Source organism: Xenopus laevis, chromosome 6L (genome assembly GCF_017654675.1).
Source record: "Xenopus laevis strain J_2021 chromosome 6L, Xenopus_laevis_v10.1, whole genome shotgun sequence".
Taxonomy (NCBI): domain Eukaryota; kingdom Metazoa; phylum Chordata; class Amphibia; order Anura; family Pipidae; genus Xenopus; species Xenopus laevis.
The window spans coordinates 153,186,090-153,205,246 of record NC_054381.1 but is presented as its reverse complement, the minus strand read 5'-3'; the positions used below and the strand labels follow the sequence as shown (position 1 = coordinate 153,205,246).

Below are 19,157 nucleotides of genomic sequence, written 5' to 3'. Positions count from 1 at the left end.
CACTTCAGATAAAGGAGAGGGGCCCCTTTAAGAGGGGATTTGTTAGTAAGGATAGTAGAGCACAAATGGAGAGACTTTATAGGAGACCCAATCAAACTTCAAATAAAGGAGAGGGGCCCCTTTAAGAGGAGATTAGTAAGGATGGTAGAGCAAAAATGGAGACAATTTATAGGACCAATCAAACTTCGTATAAAAGAGGGGGGCCCCTTTAAGAGGGATTTAGTAAGGATAGTAGAGCAAAAATGGAGACAATTTATAGGACCAATCAAACTTCAGATAAAGGAGAGGGGCTAATAAAGCACTGTTATACTCTACTCATCCTCGGCTACCCCAAACATAGCCCCTTTAAGAGGGGATTAGTTAGTAAGGATAGTAGAGCAAAAATGGAGACACTTTATCTAAAGTTTGATTAGTTCTCTTATAAAGTGTCTCCATTTGTGCTCTATTATTCTACCTACTTAATCCCCTCTTAAAGGGGCCCATCGTCTTTATCTGAAGTTTGATTGGTTCTCCTATAAAGGAGAGGGGCCCCTTTAAGAGGGGATTAGTTAGTAAGGATAGTGGAGCAAAAATGGAGACACTTTATAGGAGAACCAATCAAGCTTCAGATAAAGGAGAGGGGATTAGTAAGGAGGTTTCATGTTTATGATGTGTGATGTTTATGACAGTCACATCAGAGTGCTGGTTATGCTACTTGTGCAGGTAAAACTGATAGTGAGAGCCATTCCATAGGGAAATCTCTGGGTTATTAAGTCACAGTCAGTTGTACATTACTCCCCTGTGATTGGCCAGAGTTCTGGGCACAAACATCTCAATGCCCATTGGCTACAACTACATTGGTTGGTGGCACAGTCATATCCTGCAGGCAGTTGTATTGTACAGGGCTCAACTACAGCAATCAGCCCAGGTAGTGGCAATGCCTAGACCCAGAACAAGAAGCTCAGCAGCAATGACTGGACCAATCCTTTGTTTTCTATGCCTGTAATCAAATTCTTTATATAGAGAAATTTGCAGAGCTTTACAGAATGTGTTCATTGATACAAGTCCATGCTGTAGAAGAACTTGCAATCAAATGCACACGTACTAGAGGGCAAAGCAATATGTATTATGTATTGGAATGACTTCATGAAATGGACTGGTGTCCTTGTCAGATCAAACCCAGGGTCCCAAAGCAGCAATGTCTTCAGCTGCCCCAATATTCTGCCCCATACGGACAACCCTACTGTTCATTAGGAGCACAGGTTGCCCCTTATATAGAGGTGCTTCACCTTCAAACAACTAGTTGTTTTCAGATAGATCACCAGAAATAGACTTTTTCAAATGACTTTCTATGTGTGACTTATGTGTGACTTTTTCTAATTTTAAAGAAGTCATTTTTCACCTAAAGCAGCTCTGTGAGGGGGTCACCGACCCTGTAAACTGTTCTAAATTGACACATTTAGTTGATACATTTCTTTGTCCCTGCTGAGCAGAATCCCTGAGTTTCATTACAGGCAGTTAAGAATTGATACAATAGTTGCTGATACTCCAGAGATGCTGCTGAGAACAATCGAGAAAATAAGCATCAGAATACTGAAATTAGCTTTTATCTAAACACAATTGATTGAATTCTGTACAGTTTTAAGTTTATCTTCAATATACCTCTCTGCATTGGTTTCTCTTCATGCAGCAGTTGGGTGTCAGATGATTGTTGACCCAATATATCTTATAGGGGGGCTCCTTTTGCCTAGAAGATGTATTAGAGCTCACTCTATTAAACTCACCAGACATCATGTCTCTCTACATGCAGGATTTGTGCAAAAGGCAGTTATTTTGTTAGATTGTTTGTATTGGAATCAGTTAGAGTGAGCTCTAATACATCTTCTAGGCAAAAGGAGCCCCCCCTATAATATATATTGGATCTAACTGTCAATGATTATCTGACACCAAACTGCTGCATGAAGAGAGAATGAAGAGAAACAGATGCTGAGACACTGAATATAATTTTCGAAAGTTTCTTCAGTATGATGAAGCTTAAAAACTTTATTTTCATGATGGTTCACTTTAAGGATCAATTACAAACTCACTGAACAGTTGTCCCTTGTGGCCCCCAGTGTGGAGGGTCCCGATATTTTTCGTACCTTAGTGAATGGTCAGAAAGGTTAAGATTTAGATTGGCTGCCAGTCATGTCTCTGCATGTATTTCCTATGTGACTCACCATTTGTCAGACATGTTTCCTATAATTGCCTTCTTGTCAATTAATGGCCTGAGCATAGTGTGAATTGTAGGGATGGACGAACTTTTCGCCTCGTTTCACCAAAAAAATGATGCCCATAGATTTGTATGGCGGGGTGCGTCAAAAAAAATTTAAAAAAAATATAAAAAAATTGATGTGCAACAAAATTTTGACACCCATAGACTTTAATGGGCGTCTGCAACATTTCGCCGGCGGCAAATTTTTGGCAAAATGGGTCAAATTCGCCCATCCCTAGTGAATTGTTCTCCCAACTTCATATTAAAGGGGAACTATTGTGAAAATTATTATAAGCTTCATCATACTGAAATAAGTTGCCTTACATGTTTCTGAAATCAAGTTTATCTGCACTATCCCTCTCTCAGCAACTGTCTTTTATCCAGCAGTTGGGTGTCAGTTATTCATTGACAGTTAGATCCAATATATGTTATAGGATGGGGGGGGGATCTATAAGTGAGCCCCAATACATTTAGGCAAAATAAGCCCCCCCCCGGCTCAAAATCAGACTCCCAACTCCTGTATGAAGAGAAACAGAAGCCGAGAGGAGGAGGGTGGAGAAGTGGATTTCACAAATAGACCAGAATTTTTAGTTGTACAGAATTTTAAAAAATTTAGAAGGATTGAGGCGTATTTTTTTCATGCTAGTTTCCCATTAATCTGAATGGTTAGTTGCTGGTCAGAAGATTTAGTACAGACATTTAGTACAGACAATTGTCAATAGGCTAATCTGCACCTCTAGGATGTTCTGGCTATTGTGTTACACATCCAGTCACTCCAGCCTTTATACCAGTGATCCCCAACCAGTAGCTCGTGAGTAACATGTTGCTCCCAGTGGCCTCAAAGCAGGTGATCATTTTTGAATTCCTGACTTAGAAGTTTTGGTTGTATAAAAACCAGGTGCAGTGCCATACAGAGCCTCAATGTAGGTTGACTGGCCAATCACAGCACTTGTCACCCCAAGAACATTTTTCATGCTAGTGTTGCTCCCCAACTCGTTACTTCTGAACGTTGGCTCACAGGTTCAAGAGGTTGGGGATCCCTGCTTTATACATTACATTTTTGCCTAATTATATTTGATGCATCTTTTATTTGGCACAGCCTATTGACCCAGTTTTTATTTTTATACCAGTTGTAACTGAGCTAAAACAGGGGAAAGCAGAGTCTATACACAGAGGAATCTTATGTCCATTACCCAAACCCCCTATAGAATCTCCTGTTCAGAGAAGACTGACAAATGCCGTTACTTGCACAGTTTATTTACTTTACATACAACAGTTTCCTTTTCACTGTCATGTAAAACTGTCACAACCAAACAAAAAATAAATTAGTGGCCTGCTCCGGCCTAAGCACTTTCTTTACGTCTCCAATTCTGCATAAAGTCACTTCACCAACACTGGTTTTTGGACTTGTCTCCTGGCAGCAGCTCCAGCTTTGTGCTCCACCGACTTCACAACCCCGACGGCAACAGTCTGTTTTAGGTCTCGGGCTGCAAACCTCCCTGTAACAAAAGATCACTTGTATTAAAGCAAAAACTAGTAAGTCTGACCCAGTAGCACTGAACGTTTGAGATTTGCACCCCTAGCACTGAAATACACCAAGGGGCAGATTTTAAGGGTTGAAATTAATTAGAAACTTTCAGTTTATGGTCAACTGTCAAATTTGACCGATTTTTAAAAAAAAAAAAAAAAAAATCTAATTTGAGAGTTTCTTTAAGAACTCTAATTCGACTATTTGCCACCTAAAACCTACCGAATTGCTGTTTTAGTCAATGGGAGGCGTCCTGGGATCATTTTGCGTTGTTTGCAGCCTTCCGACATCTGCTTCAAATCTAATTCGATTAGAATTAACTTGGAAGTTTTTAAAATTCGAATCAAACTAGATTCAAGTCGATCCCATTCACCAGCGTTTAGAAAATTTGATTTCTTTTTAATAAAACTTAGATCGGTTGAATTTAGAGTTCATGGGCGTTTCAAGATGCCCATGAATTAAAGATTCAACCCTTGATAAATCTGCCCCCAAGTGTCCTTTGGCATCACCCACTGAGACTACACACTGTACTCACTGGGCAATAGAGCCAAGGGTGCAAATAAGAGTAGGGCTTTCAGGGAAACATTATGGACTCAGCAACAGACCTAGAGGTGGATAATCAAAGAACCTCTCCACACAGAAGGGCTTGATGGGCTTCAGGGTTATGATGGCGGCATCTCCAGATTTCAGTAGCCCCGGGTTGTCCTCTAGCTTTTTGCCAGTCCGCCTGTCAATCTTTTCCTGCAGTTCTGCAAACTGGCATGTGATGTGTGCAGTGTGACAGTCGATAACCGGTGAATATCCGGCTTTGATAAAGCCCGGGTGGTTCAGAATGATCACCTGCAAGAAGAGTGGACAGACATGAGGTGGCGTGTACACGTTGCCATGGACATAGAAAAAGTATCAGTTCAGTTGCCTGCCCTTGACTAGTCAATTGAAGCTTCTTGTACCACTTCTTGTAAGCACCATCTCCACAACAGCCTAGAAATACCTGTATTCAGGAAGGTCATCTCAAAAACAGTGACCACAATGTGCTATATAGAGGTTGGAAGACTACGTAAAGGTTTCTGCAGGTAAAGTATAGCCTCCTGCACCTTTATGGATCAGGAGTCCCGTTAGAATTATTGGCCAGATGAAGAAGATACATGGTTTTAACATGTTTTCAACCTATGTGATCTGACCCAACTGTTTGAGGAGTTATGATGGTAGGGACTCCCTTTCCCTAATCTGATTAGGGCCCACGCATCTATATAAAGCTGGATGGAACTGTAAGAGGACCTATACCAAGTCATGGATCTCAGTGGACTTCAAACTGTCAAGTAATGTACCAGATCGGCAAGATGTACAATGTTACTTGGGTCATGGAATTTGTCCCCTCAGTAGTACCAGAAGATCTAGGGTATCATGAGATGGTAGAAGAACCTCTTGGGATTTCATATACCAGACCACCATTACCTGGGCAGTGAAGCTGGAGGCCTCAGTCGGTGGGTCACTCTTTGAATTGCCCGCCACATTGCCACGCTTTAGACTTTTCACAGCAATGTTCTTGACATTGAATCCGATGTTGAACCCTGGGAAGGCCATCTGAAGCGGCTCGTGGTGCATTTCTATGGATTTAACTTCAGCTGAGAAACCAGACGGTGCAAAGGAGATGGTCATGCCTGGCTTCAGAATCCCAGTTTCTATCTTGCCCACAGGGACTGTACCAATGCCTAAAGAAGAAGAAAAGCATTAGAGGCATGGTTTTATAAGCACTAAAGTCAGTCCCCCCCCCAGACTTTTTGGGGCCCAACTAAACCCCCTATGTTGTAGCCATACATTACTCTTTGGGGGAATTGTGCAGCTTCATTGTAGAGCCAAACAAAGTCCTATGAGGTAATGGCTACTTGACTGTTCCCTTGGCCAGTGGAATAATCACTGAACACTAGCACCTGAGGAAGGATCAACATGATCCAAAACATGTAGTGCAATTCAATAAAAGACTTTGAAAAGCATTGGTTCTCCAGAGTGATCTAATTTGACTTGCTCTGTAAGACATGCAGATTCCAGTTCTGAGTGTTGGACTTACCCCCTATCTTGTATACATCCTGCAGCGGGAGCCGCAGAGGCTTATTTGCCGGCCTCACTGGAGGTACAAGCGCATCCAGAACCTCCAAGAGGGATTGGCCCTTTGTAAAGCCATCTTTTCGTTTCACCTTCCAACCTTTAAACCAACCCATCTAGAGCGGAAGAAACATTTGACAAATTAGTGTCTTACAAGGGGGCAGTTCACCTTCCAACTTGTAGGACCAAGTCTTAGAAATATTTACCTTCATCCCTGTTGTACATATTTTACACAGTGACCCAACTGGTCAGAGAAGTTGACGTCATGCAAAGGTTGGACAGAACTTCTGAAGCAGAACGTATAATGGGGTGATCACATTTAGTGGTTTGAGGTCACTCAGCTGCTAATTGAAATTAAGATTTGGTACCTTTTGACTGGGCGAAGATATATTCTCTCCCGTCCAGCCAGACACAGGCACGAAGGGGATGGTAGCCGGGTTGTACCCAATCTTTTTCAGATAGACCATCACATTCCTGACAACTTCATCAAATCTCTTGTGGCTGTAGGGAGGGTCCGTCAGATCCATTTTGTTCACGCAGACGATCAGTTGCTTGACCCCCATGGTGTAGGCCAGAAGAGCATGTTCCCTTGTTTGGCCATTTCTGGACACACCGGCCTCAAATTCCCCTGTAGCCGCAGAGACCACCAGGAGAGCAACATCTGCCTACGATATAAACCGAAGAACTAATCAATATATTTGTAAGCTTAACAGAACCTACATTTATGGGTCAGCCCCCCCCCATTCCTCATGGAATCTTGTTACCCCACCAATAAAATGTGCTACAAGTCACTAGGGTAGAGTAGCCCATAGTGTAAAGTGACCCCCAAGAGTCAATGCAATGTAGTGTAGCCCGCTCAACCCTGGCCTTCAGCAATTCGACGCCTGGTGCACGGTGTTGGAGGGATCGGCACCCCCCTCAGCAAATTGTCCAAGAAGACACTGGCACACAGAAGCTAGTAACAGCAGGGTTATACCCTTGCGTGTTTATTCTGCAAACGTGCAACGTTTCGGGGTCAGACCCCTTTGCTTGACAAAGGGGTCTGACCCCCGAAACGTTGCACGTTTGCAGAATAAACACGCAAGGGTATAACCCTGCTGTTACTAGCTTCTGTGTGCCAGTGTCTTCTTCCCCAAAAGTCAATGCCACTAGGTGCAAGCAGGAGAATGTCTAGTTTTCAGGTCTCTTCCATGATGACTTTCTTTGTCTGTGGCTTCTACTGTAGGACACAAGACAACCAGTGTAACAATTATAGGATTTAGTATGCAAGACCTATACCCAGCAGAGCAGAAGAAGACCTTAGTAGCGGCCCAGCTGAGCTGTACAATTACCTGAGAGGTGCCCGTGATCATGTTCTTAATGAAGTCCCTGTGCCCCGGGGCATCGATTATGGTGATTGTGAACCTGTTGGTCTGGAACTTCCATAGGGAGATGTCGATGGTGATTCCTCGCTCCCTCTCAGCCTTCAGCTTATCCAGGATCCAGGCAAACTTGAAGGAGCTCTTGCCAAGCTAGAAAGCAAATCATTACTTGTGACTATTGGGCAAGAGAAACTTTACCCTGGACCCCAAGCACCAGACATGTTAGTTGTTGAGTAAACAGCAATTTCAGCAGTCTGGTTGTTAGGATCCAAATTCCCCTAGCAACCATGCATTGATTTGAATAAGAGACTGGAATATGAATAGGAGAGGCCTGAATAGAAAGATGAGGAATAAAAAGCAGCAACTATAACACATTTGTAGTCAGTGACTCCAAATTTGAAAGCTGGGGGGGAAAAAAAAAAAAAAGTTCCTTAAAATTGGTCACTATAACATACCAAAAGTTAACTTAAAAAAACACCCCTTTAATTAGTCTGTATATCACATGGACCCCTTAAACATCCCTCCCCCCATGTACAGCCCCCCAGTAGGCAAAAAACCCTGCAGGTATCAGACGACAACTCCGCCCGTGCTCTGTCCTTGCCAAGTATATAGATCCCAGGACAGGCAGTGGCCCAGCTCTTAAACCACAATAGGTTGACTAAGGATGCTGGGAGTTGTAGGCCATGGTTACACCATATTTCTAAAACTAACGCAGTTTAACAAATGGAGGGACATGCGCCCCTCTCCCAGACCAGAATGTTTTGGGCACCCCATTTTAGTAGGGAGGGTCTGGAAGACAAAAGAACCCCCCCCTAATATAAAAGAAAAGTGCCCCAAAAACACCCCATTCTTACAGGCCAACCGAAGTGTTACCTGGAGGCTACAGATAGTCTGATACCAATGAGATCTCAACATTCTGTAAAGTCAGAACTGGCCAGCAGGTGGCACTGTTACAAAAGCCTTTATATTAGTGATTTACAGACAGATTAAAGGGATTGTTCACCAAGTACCATAAAAAAAAAAAAAAAAAATAGATTTTTTGTTATTTAACTTTTCATTCAACCTCTCCCAGTTTGGAATCTTAACAGGTATCTGGTTACTAGGGCCTTGTGTACCTTAGCAACCAGGCAGCAGTTTGAAAGAAACTGAATAAAAAGAGCAATAAAAACTAAATTGTAAGCAGACAGAGCATTGAGTTTTTGGCTGCTGGGGTCAGCGACCATTTGAAAGATGGAAAGATGTAGACTAGGAATTCAAAAGCTATTTAAAAATAATGATAATGAAGACCACTTGCAAAGTTGCTAGGAGTAGGACATTCTATACTACTAAACATTAACACAAAAGTGAACCACCCCATTTAATCGTTTTGAAATGGAATAAAAAAAAATATATTACTTATCCTTCAGTTGCTTTTAAAGTTATGCTTAGCAGCTAATTGGTTGCTATAGTTCACCATACAAGTGACAAATTCAAGGTTTTTGGGTTAATCTGCTGAAAAACACACAGCACCATCACTCCCAGATCTGAAGGGGTTAAAAGTTGAGCAAACCCTGTAGGTCCCATGGATTTGGCACAGCTGGGGGGGGGAGACTGCGGCCAATCACTGATCACTTCTGCAGCACATGGTTTTATTGGGTTTTTACTTTCAAGTGGAGGGGGCCCCGGGAATAAGCAAAACAATCTCATGAGCCCTTTACTTTATTCTCAAGGACCCCACTCACGGGGTTTTCAGCTTTAAATTCACTTTTAGTATAATGTAGAGTGTGATATTCTGAGACAATTTGCAATTGGTTTTCATTTTTTTATTATTTGTGGTTTGATTTATTTAGCTTTTAATCAGCAGCTCTTCAGTTTTGGCACTGGTTGCTAGGCCCAATTTACCCTAGCAACCATATACCAATTTGAATAAGACTGGAATATGAATAGGAGAGGCCTGAATAGAAAGAGGAGTAATAAAAAGTAGCAATAACAATACATTTGTAGCCTTACAATTGCATTTGTTTTGTTAAGGGGTCAGTGACCCCCTTTGAAAGCTGGAAAGAGGCAAAAGATAGCATGAAAAATTGAAAGTAAAACCACCTCTTTAAGTTAGAATATCATTCTCTACATCATACTAAAAGTTTGACAATTTGCATTCTGGTTGGAGTTATTTAGCAGCTCTCCAGTTTTGGCACTGGTTGCTAGGAACAAGTTCCCCTAGCAACCATGCACAGATTTGAATAAGAGACTGGAATATGAATAGGAGAGTCATAATAAAAAACAGCAACAACAATACATTTGTAGCCTTACAGAGCATTTGTTTTTAGATGGGGTCAGTGACCCCCATTTGAAAGCTGGAAAGAGTCAGGTGACAAATGATTTAAAAAAAAAAAATTTGAATAGTAGTAACAGAGGGGTCGGAGCACTTACCTGAGCAGCAGCCGCCTCCACCTTCTCCAGGGCCCTGGGGTCAAAGCCCCCGCACTTGTAGATGAGGTGTCCGGTGGTGGTGGATTTCCCAGAATCAACATGTCCAATAATCACAATGTTCAAGTGAGTCTTCTGAGGAGCTTTGTCAGTCATGTTGCACCGAGTAACCTACTAACCACTTACTTACTCACAACCCTAACCTAATGGGTAAGTGGCTCTGGCCCAGCTGCACTTTATAGCCCCCCCCCCACCTGCGCCTCATTATCATCAGCATCAATAGGGCGGCTATTGCATTTAACCCCTCAGTGCCCACAGTGTTGCCCTTGCCTAGCCTTCTCATTGCTGCCTAAGGCATCGGGTTTTATTCAGCACTCAGCTGGTTAACAGGTACTTTCCAGGTTTAGAAAGAAATTTACTATTTCCGTGTTGCCTTTAGAGCTTGCGATTTACAGACAATTCTTATATCAGATAAAGGCGGTGTCTGCAGGGTCACTGTATACGCCCATTTATTGTACAGCGCCAGGGGATATGTAGGCGATTTACAAATACATCTTTATTGTAATCATAATAATTCTACCCCCTGACTAGCAGCCAATCAGCTGTAAGCCCTGACGCTTCACCTGCAGTCATGAAATCTACATTTTGATTGGTTGCTGTGGGTTACCAGCCCAACTGACACCTGTTGCCAATACCTCTCATTACTTATTTTAAAGCAGAATTTGGTAAATCAAAAATCAGTGTATTTAAAAAAAAAAAAAAAAAAGACCAACTGCAAAATGTTTTTTAAGGCAAACTGACCATCTGAGGATGTTTTCCCTTTTGCGGCTGCACAGCAAGTAAAGCTCAGACTTTGAGAGGCCCTGTGCTTGGATCCTCGTGTGTCTCCTATTGTTTCAGGCTATCTGATATAATGCTTAGATTGTAAGCTCTTGGGTATCACTGGAATTTTCAGACATGCACAGCTGGAAGCTCCTTAGGAGCTAGACTAGAAAAGCAGATCTTCAGGATCTTCATGAAGAAAGATAACTGGCTGACAAGACTTTCATCAACACTTCTTTGATGTTTCTGAACTACAACTCCCATCCAATGGCCGTACATATAAGAATGCTGAGAGCTACAGGTTGGAAATACAGGTTTTTTTGCACATGCTACCTCGCCCTTTATATAATGCACATGCTGAAAGACTAACGTGCAATTCAGTTAGTTGCATTTTGCATGGCTGCACAGGGACCAGCGCAGTCTGCAGCAGCATGCCCCTATGTTGATGCCAATTAGCCCTGCAGAATGGGATTTTAATATTTTTATTAAATATTTATTTTAATATTTATTCAGCATTAAAGTGTCGCCCTATAGGAACTGTAGCTAAGGTCCATATCAGTCCTAGGGCTACAAGTAGTGCATAGCAACCTGTACACAACAAGGAGGGAGTCCTAATCCATAGCAACCAATCAAACTTTTACTTTTTTATATGGGTGCTGCCATACAGGCAATGTGGTACTCATTACTCATATTGCAGCCTACATAAGGGCTCTTACTCACGCGCGTTTTGACCTGCGCTCCCCTGCGTTCCGTTTTTCGGCGTTCAGCGGCAGGGGAGCGCAGGAATAGACGCATTTCATTATTTCAAATGGGGCTGTACTCACACAGGCGCATGTAGGCACCGAACGCAGGTTGAGACGCAACATGCTGCATTTTTCCTGCGTTCGGCGCCTACACGCGCCTGTATGAGTACAGCCCCATTGGAAAAAATGAAATGCGTCTATTCCTGCGCTCCCCTGCCGCTGAACGCCGAAAAACGGAACGCAGGGGAGCGCAGGTAAAAACGAGCGTGAGTAAGAGTCCTTAGGGACCAGTATTAAGCATGGAGATAATCTGTCCCCATTCTATAGTGTGGCATGCACCATAGGAAACAAGGAGACCTATTTAGTCTGCTGTATAATTGCAAAGTACTGTGTGCAGCTGACCAATCAGAGCTAATTGTTTGTTAGTTCTTCTGGGTTGCTATGGATTGTACCCCAACATCTATTTACCCTCCCCCAGTTGCAGACAGAGGCCCAGAAGACTACAATGAGTTCTCAGCTGCCCCCGTGTGATGTTGTCTGTCCTGTATGTCTGGTTTCCTTCTCTCGGGCTCTTCACGGCTCTGCTACTTGCAGTTCAACAACAAATTAGCTTTTTACTAGGGATGCACCAAATCCAGGATTCTGTTTGGGATTTGGCCTTTTTCAGCCGGATTCCGATTCGGCCGAATCCTTCTGCCTGACCGAACCGAATCCGAATTTACATATGCAAATTAGGGACGGGGAGGGAAATCCTGTGACTTTTTGTCACAAAACAAGGAAGTAAAAAATGTTTTCCCCTTCCCACCGCTAATTAGCATATGCAAATTCAGATTCGGTTTGGTATTTGTCCGAATCTTTGTGAAGGATTTGGGGCTTCGGCCGAATTCAAAATAGTGGATTTGATACATCCCTAGTTTTTCCAGTGTCTCAGGTCTGGACTGGGGCTCAAAATAAATCCCTGGAATTCCAAGTACAACCAAACAGCCCCCCAATAAACACCGGTGCCCATTCCTGCAGCGACGCCCCCAGGGCAGAATGAAGGCAACGGACTAATAGAAGTGGAGCCCCCAGGGGTGCAGAGCCTTAAACAAGTCCCATTGTCAGCCCACCCTATAGCAATAATGTCAATGTCAACTTCAAGGTCATCAGTAGAAATCAATAGAAATCAGTAGAAATCCATGTGGATTGGGAAATGCCCCTTTAGTTGGACCCAAAGAAGAGCTGGAGCTTCTAGTGCCCATAGTGGGGGCTCCAATAAACCAATAGAATTTATGTCTACATTGCGACCCTACAACAATTGTCAGACTACAACTCCCAGAACCCTCAGTTGTGGGGGGGGGGAGTATAATGGGACGTGTCAGATTTATATAATATTCCTGATATTCACTGTGAATGAAAGACTTAACCTTTCCACTGCCAGGGTACAAGTGCGACAGGCAGGGGAGGAAGATGCGACAGGAGGAGGCGGTCACATTGTCAGGTACCGGGGCTTCCTCATCCTCTTCCTTTTATAGTCACTAGTTCCACCGCTCTCTGACATTTACCCACCGACCTGCAGCGCTGACGCTCCCCTGCCCAACCCGGAAGAACCTCCCGCAGTAAATCTGAACCTGCGACACCGCGCGTCTCTCCCTACAACAGTCGCTGCGACACTTCCACCAACACTCTGCGCACCTGTCGCTACCGGGGACCTGCCGACTGTCTCACTTGATCCCTGATCCCTCCTGAACCACTGCGCTTCTCTCCCCACCTGCCTCCTCTATACCGGGAACTACAACTGTCAGGTACTGCCCGACCCCATCTCATGCCTCTCAGGGACCCAGTAGAGTCGGGAATCAGTTCTGTGACCCAATAGAGTCGAGGAATCAGTTCTGTGACCCAATAGAGTCGAGGAATCAGTTCTGGGACCCAATAGAGTCGAGGAATCAGTTTTGTGACCCAATAGAATTGGGAATCAGTTCTGGGACCCAATAGAGTCGAGGAATCAGTTCTGGGACCCAATAGAATCTGGAATCAGTTCTGGAACCCAATAGAATCTGGAATCAGTTCTGGGACCCAATAGAATCTGGAATCAGTTCTGGGACCCAATAGAATTGGGAATCAGTTCTGGGACCCAATAGAGTCGAGGAATCAGTTCTGGGACCCATAAAACTGTATCCATGGGGTTCTGGTGACCAAAAGAACCTACAGACCCAGAGGTTTTATATTTCTAAGACTAATACTGTATTCTATATACAGCTCTATATACCAGGTACTATATATATATTATACACACTTCACATACACTGCTCTATACACCGTGTTGTATGGGAGCAGATTCTTCCCTGTGTATATCTATAAATACAGTGTATATTTGTATCAACTGTACTATGTGAATATATGTGTGTGTCTGTATAGTGTAATATAATGTATATACTGTACATGGACCCAGGGATCTGCTATTAGTAGTTGATATGCACATTGACATTTCACCAGGCTGGCACATAGTAATGTGTGGTTGTAGTTGGCTGTTAGTAAGAACTGGTGCTGGGCAGGGAGTGGTCAAGCCAGTACTTTTGATCTATCAACTATGTCCTTTTCTTTATTTCTCCCTACTATACCTGCTATCCCACAGTCACACTCCCTTCCCAGAGACTATTATCCACTGTTACTATAGACACCATCTCTCCCTACTATACCTGTTATCCCACAGTCACACTCCCTTCCCAGAGACTATTATCCACTGTTACTATAGGCACCATCTCTCCCTACTATACCTGCTATCCCACAGTCACACTCCCTTCCCAGAGACTATTATCCACTGTTACTATAGGCACCATCTCTCCCTACTATACCTGCTATCCCACAGTCACACTCCCTTCCCAGAGACTATTATCCACTGTTACTATAGGCACCATCTCTCCCTACTATACTTGCTATCCACAGTCACACTCCCTTCCCAGAGACTATTATCCACTGTTACTATAGGCACCATCTCTCCCTACTATACCTGCTATCCCACAGTCACACTCCCTTCCCAGAGACTATTATCCACTGTTACTATAGACACATCTCTCCCTACTATACCTGCTATCCCACAGTCACACTCCCTTCCCAGAGACTATTATCCACTGTTACTATAGGCACCATCTCTCCCTACTATACCTGCTATCCCATAGTCACACTCCCTTCCCAGAGACTATTATCCCACTGTTACTATAGGCACCATCTCTCCCTACTATACCTGCTATCCCACAGTCACACTCCCTTCCCAGAGACTATTATCCCACTGTTACTATAGGCACCATCTCTCCCTACTATACCTGCTATCCCACAGTCACACTCCCTTCCCAGAGACTATTATCCACTGTTACTATAGGCCCCATCTCTCCCTACTATACCTGCTATGCCACAGTCACACTCCCTTCCCAGAGACTATTATCCACTGTTACTATAGGCCCCATCTCTCCCTACTATACCTGCTATCCCACAGTCACACTCCCTTCCCAGAGACTATTATCCACTGTTACTATAGGCCCCATCTCTCCCTACTATATCCTGCTATCCCACAGTCACACTCCCTTCCCAGAGACTATTATCCACTGTTACTATAGGCCCCATCTCTCCCTACTATACCTGCTATCCCACAGTCACACTCCCTTCCCAGAGACTATTATCCCACTGTTACTATAGGCCCCATCTCTCCCTACTATACCTGCTATCCCACAGTCACATTCCCTTCCCAGAGACTATTATCCACTGTTACTATAGGCCCCATCTCTCCCTACTATACCTGCTATCCCACAGTCACACTCCCTTCCCAGAGACTATTATCCACTGTTACTATAGGCCCCATCTCTCCCTACTATACCTGCTATCCCACAGTCACACTCCCTTCCCAGAGACTATTATCCACTGTTACTATAGGCCCCATCTCTCCCTACTATACCTGCTATCCCACAGTCACACTCCCTTCCCAGAGACTATTATCCCACTTTTACTATAGGCCCCATCTCTCCCTACTATACCTGCTATCCCACAGTCACACTCCCTTCCCAGAGACTATTATCCACTGTTACTATAGGCCCCATCTCTCCCTACTATACCTGCTATCCCACAGTCACACTCCCTTCCCAGAGACTATTATCCCACTGTTACTATAGAGACCATCTCTCCCTACTATACCTGCTATCCCACAGTCACACTCCCTTCCCAGAGACTATTATCCCACTGTTACTTTAGGCACCATCTCTCCCTACTATACCTGCTATCCCACAGCCACACTCCCTTCCCAGAGACTATTATCCACTTTTACTATAGACACCATCTCTCCCTACTATACCTGCTATCCCACAGTCACACTCCCTTCCCAGAGACTATTATCCACTGTTACTATAGGCACCATCTCTCCCTACTATACCTGCTATCCCACAGTCACACTCCCTTCCCAGAGACTATTATCCACTGTTACTATAGGCACCATCTCTCCCTACTATACTTGCTATCCCACAGTCACACTCCCTTCCCAGAGACTATTATCCACTGTTACTATAGGCACCATCTCTCCCTACTATACCTGCTATCCCACAGTCACACTCCCTTCCCAGAGACTATTATCCACTGTTACTATAGACACATCTCTCCCTACTATACCTGCTATCCCACAGTCACACTCCCTTCCCAGAGACTATTATCCACTGTTACTATAGGCACCATCTCTCCCTACTATACCTGCTATCCCATAGTCACACTCCCTTCCCAGAGACTATTATCCCACTGTTACTATAGGCACCATCTCTCCCTACTATACCTGCTATCCCATAGTCACACTCCCTTCCCAGAGACTATTATCCCACTGTTACTATAGGCACCATCTCTCCCTACTATACCTGCTATCCCACAGTCACACTCCCTTCCCAGAGACTATTATCCCACTGTTACTATAGGCACCATCTCTCCCTACTATACCTGCTATCCCACAGTCACACTCCCTTCCCAGAGACTATTATCCACTGTTACTATAGGCCCCATCTCTCCCTACTATACCTGCTATGCCACAGTCACACTCCCTTCCCAGAGACTATTATCCACTGTTACTATAGGCACCATCTCTCCCTACTATACCTGCTATCCCACAGTCACACTCCCTTCCCAGAGACTATTATCCACTGTTACTATAGGCCCCATCTCTCCCTACTATACCTGCTATCCCACAGTCACACTCCCTTCCCAGAGACTATTATCCACTGTTACTATAGGCCCCATCTCTCCCTACTATACCTGCTATCCCACAGTCACACTCCCTTCCCAGAGACTATTATCCCACTGTTACTATAGGCCCCATCTCTCCCTACTATACCTGCTATCCCACAGTCACATTCCCTTCCCAGAGACTATTATCCACTGTTACTATAGGCCCCATCTCTCCCTACTATACCTGCTATCCCACAGTCACACTCCCTTCCCAGAGACTATTATCCACTGTTACTATAGGCCCCATCTCTCCCTACTATACCTGCTATCCCACAGTCACACTCCCTTCCCAGAGACTATTATCCACTGTTACTATAGGCACCATCTCTCCCTACTATACCTGCTATCCCACAGTCACACTCCCTTCCCAGAGACTATTATCCCACTGTTACTATAGACACCATCTCTCCCTACTATACCTGCTATCCCCTATCAGACAGCTGTCTGCAGCAGTGCGTGGGTTAAACTGTTACTTCCTCCTGAGTGCTAGTTCTTGCGTGTATATAAATTGGTAACTTCCTCTTTGCTGCCCAATCTCCCCCTATTTACACAGTAATAATTCTTGTCTTTTCACCAATGTTAAATTAAAATCAAGTGGTTAGACTTCTCCTTTCGGAGGCTTTGGGTGCTGGGTGCATTAGTCTCGTTCCCATAGGGCAGTGAATTATAGATTAGTAAATGGCAGGGCAGGTGCAGTAGCGCAGAATGAACGAACGCTTCCTCTTTCGGCCCATTTCTCATAAGCAGACAATGAATTACGTGCAGATATACATTAGGGGAGCCTTGCTGTAACCAACATTTATTGTATTTTGTAACTATTAAAGGAGAAGTTGACAGTTTAGCATGTTCTATTTTAAATTTCTACATGTAGCAGACAATCTGTATATATATATATATATATATATATATATATATATATATATATATATATATATATATATATATATATATATATATATATATATATATATATATATATATATATATATATATATATATATATATATTGAACCGTTGAGCTGACGGGGGCCAAAACAATCTTCATAAGCCTCATTGAGTCCTCCAGTTGCACAGCCCTGTATAGATGGATCCAGCGGATTAATTGCAGTTCAGAGCAGTGTTTGTTTCTCCATTTATGCACTGCTGGTTGTGCCCAGTGACAACTGTAGCAGAAGCCAGTTCTCGTCTAGCCAAGACTCAATTTCCCACAATACATTGCTGCTTCTTCACAGGTCAGTTCAAGAGTCTCGGAGTGAGAACCAGCAGTGCAGCGAATAGAAAGGATGTTGCCGCCAGCAGCAATTATATTTACAGATATTTAAATAAAACACTCTTAATTATTGTATACTGGAAAGGTAAATTCTGCCGCCATTGATATCCAGATCTGTGTTGGTGCTGACACTAGAATCGCTTTTATTTTCCAATCAAATGAAGAGTTTAATGAGTGTAATGTTGTTTAGCTGGTATACGTGGTGTCCAACTGTCAGACAGAGAATAGAGAAGTTCAGGGAGGGAGAAAGAAGAAATATCATGAGCGGAGCTGGAGGAAGAGGTGTTGGCTGATCCATGAGATCATTATATTTCGAAGGATTCCCTCGTCATTTCATTTTAAATATTACATGTTATACTTTACTTTTTCATACTAATTAGTGTCTGACAATGTGTCCAGTTATCATAAAATTGCCTATTTTACTTCTGTTGTTTCCTCTGCATTGCTCCAGATAAGAGAGATAGAATCCCAGCCATAAAGCAGGGCAGGGTTATGGTTATACTAGCTATACAGATAGCTAGAATCTCAGCTGCCATAAAGCAGGACAGGACTGCTGCTTACAATGGGGATCAGGTAGGATCTGTGCAGTCACTGGGACAGAATGCTCTGTTATACAGATAGCTAGAATCTCAGCTGCCATAAAGCAGGGCAGGACTGCTGCTTACAATGGGGATCAGATAGGATCTGTGCAGCCACTGGGACAGAATGCTCTGTTATACAGATAGCTAGAATCTCAGCTGCCATAAAGCAGGGCAGGACTGCTGCTTACAATGGGGATCAGATAGGATCTGTGCAGCCACTGGGACAGAATGTTCTGTTATACAGATAGCTAGAATCTCAGCTGCCATAAAGCAGGGCAGGACTGCTGCTTACAATGGGGATCAGATAGGATCTGTGCAGCCACTGGGACAGAATGCTCTGTTATACAGATAGCTAGAATCTCAGCTGCCATAAAGCAGGGCAGGACTGCTGCTTACAATGGGGATCAGATAGGATCTGTGCAGCCACTGGGACAGAATGTTCTGTTATACAGATAGCTAGAATCTCAGCTGCCATAAAGCAGGGCAGGACTGCTGCTTACAATGGGGATCAGATAGGATCTGTGCAGCCACTGGGACAGAATGCTCTGTTATACAGATAGCTAGAATCTCAGCTGCCATAAAGCAGGGCAGGACTGCTGCTTACAATGGGGATCAGATAGGATCTGTGCAGCCACTGGGACAGAATGTTCTGTTATACAGATAGCTAGAATCTCAGCTGCCATAAAGCAGGGCAGGACTGCTGCTTACAATGGGGATCAGATAGGATCTGTGCAGCCACTGGGACAGAATGTTCTGTTATACAGATAGCTAGAATCTCAGCCATAAAGCAGGGCAGGACTGCTGCTTACAATGGGGATCAAGATCCACTGAATATACTTTGATCCCCTTTTATCAAAGCTCATTGTTATTATTCTAGG

At 43.7% G+C, this 19,157-nt stretch overlaps 2 protein-coding genes across 4 annotated transcripts in view; one reads left to right on the top strand and one right to left on the bottom strand.

Moving 5' to 3' along the window:
- Positions 1 to 3,483: 3,483 nt before the first annotated feature.
- 42sp50.L (Elongation factor 1-alpha L homeolog) lies at positions 3,484 to 9,829 on the bottom strand. Its single transcript, NM_001101761.2, is given in 7 exon segments — positions 3,484 to 3,732; positions 4,367 to 4,601; positions 5,217 to 5,473; positions 5,830 to 5,980; positions 6,233 to 6,529; positions 7,196 to 7,375; positions 9,635 to 9,829. Coding segments are annotated over 7 exon segments (1,392 nt in total). The 5' UTR covers positions 9,788 to 9,829; the 3' UTR covers positions 3,484 to 3,613.
- A 620-nt stretch (positions 9,830 to 10,449) lies between these two features.
- cyrib.L (CYFIP related Rac1 interactor B L homeolog) overlaps positions 10,450 to 19,157 on the top strand; it is a 111,769-nt gene continuing 103,061 nt past the window's right edge. For 2 of the 3 annotated variants that reach the window (XM_041565288.1, XM_018266292.2), the window contains exon 1: positions 12,729 to 12,980. The gene's annotated coding sequence lies outside the window, so the exon portion shown is untranslated. Of the gene's footprint in view, positions 10,755 to 12,728; positions 12,981 to 19,157 lie in introns of those variants that run through there. The other variant, XM_018266293.2, reaches the window with a different exon arrangement.